Genomic DNA, 5,004 nt, shown 5'->3' with positions numbered 1-5,004 from the left:
TTCTTTTTTTTTAATATATTTTATTGATTTTTTACAGAGAGGAAGGGAGAGGGATAGAGAGTTAGAAACATCGATGAGAGAGAAACATCGATCAGCTGCCTTCTGCACATCTCCCATTGGGGATGTGCCCGCAACCCAGGTACATGCCCTTGACTGGAATCGAACCTGGGACCTTTCAGTCCACAGGCCGATGCTCTATCCACTGAGCCAAACCGGTTTCGGCCTCATCAACTTCTTAACCATCATTCTTTGAGATGGCCAATTGATGTTTTCTCACTCTTCTTTAAAAACTTCTGTAGCTTCAAAAAGCACCAGTTTCCCTATCCCAATCACCACTCTCTCTTTAGAAATCCCTGCACCATCATTTTTAAATCAATACTAGAGGCCCAATGCACGAAATTTATGCAAGAGTAGGCCTTCCTTCTCCTGGCTGTTGGCACCGGCTTCCCTCTGGCTGCCAGCACCCAGGACCTGGGCTTCCTGGGGCCATCCGCTGCAGCCCGCTGGTTAGTGGCCTGGGCCTCCCTCTGTGGGGTGATCATGGGGCAATGGCCAGGCCCCTGACCAATCACATCACACCTGCCTTGGCTGGCCTGGTGCCAGTGGGTGTCATAGCGTGGTCCCGGATGGTCATTCTGCTGTTCGGCCATTAGGTCAATTTGCATATTATGCTTTTATTAGATAGGATGACCAATACTCACAAGGGCACCAAGAAAAGAGGATCTGAGTTCCCTAGGACATCCTGGACAATGGCCCAAAACTAGGTGATTAGGAAAGTTGGAAGCCCTTCTAGAGATGTGGGAAGACCTGTGTTGTGTTGCTCTCACTCAATTCTTTTTTTTTTTAAATATATATTTTATTGATTTTTTACAGCGAGGAAGGGAGAGGGATAGAGAGTTAGAAACATCGATGAGAGAGAAGCATCGATCAGCTGCCTCCTGTACACCCCCTACTGGGGATGTGCCTGCAACCAAGGTACATGCCCTTGACCGGAATCGAACCTGGGACCCTTCAGTCCCCAGGCCAACGCTCTATCCACTGAGCCAAACCGGCTAGGGCTCATTCAATTCTTGAGTGGCCTTCGATCTACTCAGCTTATCAGCCAGGAGCAGACCTCATCGGGGGCCCCAGAAATCATTTCATAACTAACACCACTGGAGGAATCTCCCATCTTCTTACAACTTATTTTTATCTCACTTATTTCTACTGGAGAGTGTCAGAGGACTTGGAACACAGTCCCCTCTCAAAAAATCCTTCAGGAAAATAACGCTTCCCCTGCCTGACAACTATACAAATGCATGGTAATATTGTCTTTAGAAAAATATTGTTTTAACATATGAATGGTGGAGATAAGTCACAACCATTGTATCTTTGAGAAAATTGCTGTCTAAGTTTGGTAAATAGATGAGCCAGATAATATTCTCAAATTTGTAGTCAGGATTTAAATGGCTGAAAAATGGAAGTCTAATGAAGATCTGTTATTGTAGGAAAGGAGGAGCCTGGGTAGTGCACAGAATTGCTAACGAGACGGTGTCAAAACAGGCATTCATGGGGCTGATTGAGAATCTGCAGAATAAAGCCAGCAGACACAGGCCTTTGTGGGTTCATGTGATTAAACAGCTATAGGGGAATGGGATCTGGTATAAGAGGCAAAGACTGCTTAAGACGGGAAAATGAGTAGCTTAAAGAAGGAATTTAAAAACATTCTTACCAAATAATCCTTTGGTTATTTTTCAAAACAAGAAAAACATTGCATGTTTTTATTCATGCCATGTGAGAAATTAAATTCCAATTTTTTTGCCTTCTGCTCTCTAAGAAATTATCAGTTTGCCCTTGCTTCTTTTGGCGAAAGGTACAAATCCCGAAAACGCTATGAAATCCATGCTGATCCAAACTCTGTTCTCAAACAAAAGAAACTCATCTACTCTTTGTCCTCCACTAACCTGACCAGTACTCTATTTTTACCTCTCAGCCCTGAAAGGACTTTGGATCTTAATTTGAATTTTCCTCACCTTGTACATGTCCTAAGGAAACTTGGAGATGTCTGCATTTGGTTCACTAGTCACAGTACAATTCTTGCCAACCGGTGACCCCTCTTAGCTTCACCTCAAATTCCCATTATGCACACATCAAATTGTTTCAAGGGGTATGACACTTTGGACGTGATTAGAAGGCCAAGTGAAAAATATTTAGCGATGTCACATGACAAGGCCACTTGGACAAAAGGACTTTGTCCATGTGACTTCACACAGTGGGAAATCATGAACTTTTTCTCACCCTGCAGGTGGCCTTGTGCCAGAGTACACTTAGAAGCTTCCTTCTGGCATGAGTCTGGAAATCTTTTCAGTTCTGATATCTGGAGCTTTAATACTAAAATACAAATGAACACTGGGAAGAACTTAATTATTTTTCATAGATTAAAACTATATAAACCCCTAAGGCTTGTTCAAGAACACTACTTTCTTAGAGGCTAGAAATTTCATTTATTACTAACATTTTATGTGTTTATGCAGTATTTGTCTCATATGGGGATGATATAAAAAATAAAGGCATAATAGAGCAATAGAGCAATAAGAATGGGGGGGAACAAGAGAGTAGAATTAAATTCATTGTTCATTTAAGTGAGTGTTGTTCTTCCAGAGAACACTCACTTATGCAAATGTTCTTCTTTCAGAAAACAACTGTTTCCTTTAAAAATGTATTTCTGGGTCTCGGTAAAAAGATGGCGACTGCGGCTGCGTCTCGGGTTGCTGGGCTGCTGATACAACACAGAGCCTACTTTCACGGCCCATGTCGAGCGGCGCCCACGGCGAGGAGGGCTCAGCTCGCCTGTGGAAGTCCCTCACCTACTTCGTGGCGCTGCCCGGGGTGGCCGTGAGCATGCTGAACGTCTTCCTCAAGTCGCGCCACGGGGAGCACGAGCGGCCAGAGTTCGTCGCCTACCCGCACCTCCGCATCAGGACCAAGCCCTTCCCCTGGGGAGATGGTAACCATACTCTATTCCATAATCGTCATCTGAACCCGCTGCCAACCGGCTATGAAGATGAATAAACAGAACCTGGACCACTACCCAGTGGGGACCACAGCACTGGTTTGGACCATACTCTGCACACGGACCAGAAAAGTGTATGGGACCTTAAGCTGACTTCTTTCCTAATGTAAAATGATGACTATAGAGTACACTGATCTTCCGTCTCTTTGCTTATGGCAGGAGATGGCTTAAATAAATAACAGGTTGGTCATGAAAAAAAAAAAAATGTATTTCTGAAGCTCCCACCGAATGCTCTGAACTGAACTGTGTGTTATAGAGAATATGGGGGACTGATACAACACAGAGCCTACTTTCAAATAAATTAGTCCTATAGAAAGAGGCAGTATAATAAAATAAAGAACTGGAAACCTACAGTAAAATCCAGCACATGTCTGACATTTTAAATACTTTATCTCTTATCATCACAACAATCTTACAAAGAAGATATGATCCTTCCCGATTTGTAAGTAAGGACAAAGTGGTCCAGGAAGGTGACGGAACTGGCCTGGGGTCAGTGAACTAGTAGGTTGCTCAAAGCATAATTCACATCCAGGTGTTTCCATTTTTACAGAACCAAGTTATTTCACTATGCCTACCCCCTCCTGTAGCTAGTGTACCACTTTGTTCCTTAGAACAAGTCCCTCAGTCATTCTATATATTGGTTTCCTACTCTATACAATGAAGAGGTTTCTTCCCTGGAATGGATGTTCATTCTATTGTCTTTAACCCATGAAGCAAAGACCAGTACAATGGGATGTCTAGGTGGGGTCACCAGCCTCCACACTCAGGAACAGGGCCAGCAGAGTGCTGGGCATTCAATGGGAGATGCACTGTCCAGAGCAGCTGGTATTGAGGGTAAGTAGGAATTGGATGGGCAGAGGAAGTGGCGGGTCTTCCATACTGAAGAGGGGCCAGAGTAGGAGCACAGAGCCAGGACAGGCAGGCCTGCTGCCATTGTTTCTATTTACTAAGTGCTAAGTGCTAAGTGATGGACAGAGCTGGAAAGCAAACCAGCACGTGCCTGGTGTCAAAGTCCGTGCATTGTCACAGCAGCGCTCTGCCTCCTGTACATATCTGAATCAGTCTTTTTATTTGTCAAGAAACAGATTTCCCCCCCTATTTTATGTATTCTGTTCCAGAGCATGGAAAGCTACCCAACTCATATTTCACTCTCCAAAACTATGCAGCACAGGCTGCGGAGACAGGCTCCCCTCTCTGGGCCTCGGTGCCTTCTCTGCAAAATACAGACAATGCTACATCTCACTTGTCATTGTTGTAAGAATTACATGAGAAAATGCAGTGTTTGGAACATGGTATAAGCTTTTAAAATGATTGCAACTGCCATTATTATTTTTAATAATAAAACATAACAGAGATAGGGTAAAAAGATAAGAATTAATATATTTTTAAAATTGTAAATAAGTTAACAGCCAAGTGAATTAAAAGTATTTAAAAATAATAATCTAGTACAACCAAGTAGTATCTATCAGTTTGATTTAATATTAGAAAATGTATTGTCATCCATCACATCATATTGACAGATCAATAGATAGAGAGCAGGCTGACAGTTGTCAGAAGATGGGGGTTGGGGTTTGCAGGGTTTGAGTAAAAAAGAGAAAGAACTCATGGACATAGACAACAGTGTGGTGATTGTGGGGGGAAGCAGAGAGAGGGGAGGAGGGCTTAAGGGGATAATTGGTGATAGAAAAAAATGAATGGCTGTAAAAATTTTATTGTCATCATATTATATTGTTAGATCAAATAAGAAAAACTATATGATCATTCAATTTTGAAAGGCACTGATAAAGTATTACAATCATTTCTAGTGGGGATTCATATTTTTGTTATCTATGAATAGAATAAATTCATAAAACACATTAAAGCATATTTTTCACTGGCAGCTTATATCATTATTTATTGCAAAAATACCATTAGAGACATTCCCATTAGCATTGGGAACAAAACAAGGATGT

At 42.3% G+C, this 5,004-nt stretch overlaps 1 protein-coding gene across 1 annotated transcript; it reads left to right on the top strand.

Annotated features, from left to right (window-relative positions):
* Positions 1-2,714: 2,714 nt before the first annotated feature.
* Positions 2,715-3,257, top strand: LOC102419085 (cytochrome c oxidase subunit 6A1, mitochondrial). Its single transcript, XM_014456807.2, is given in 2 exon segments — positions 2,715-2,774; positions 2,777-3,257. Coding segments are annotated over 2 exon segments (327 nt in total). The 5' UTR covers positions 2,715-2,722; the 3' UTR covers positions 3,052-3,257.
* Positions 3,258-5,004: the final 1,747 nt, after the last annotated feature.

This window comes from Myotis lucifugus, unplaced genomic scaffold, assembly GCF_000147115.1.
Source record: "Myotis lucifugus unplaced genomic scaffold, Myoluc2.0 scaffold_65, whole genome shotgun sequence".
NCBI classification, from domain to species: Eukaryota; Metazoa; Chordata; class Mammalia; order Chiroptera; family Vespertilionidae; genus Myotis; species Myotis lucifugus.
This window is presented reverse-complemented; position numbering and strand designations above follow the sequence as displayed.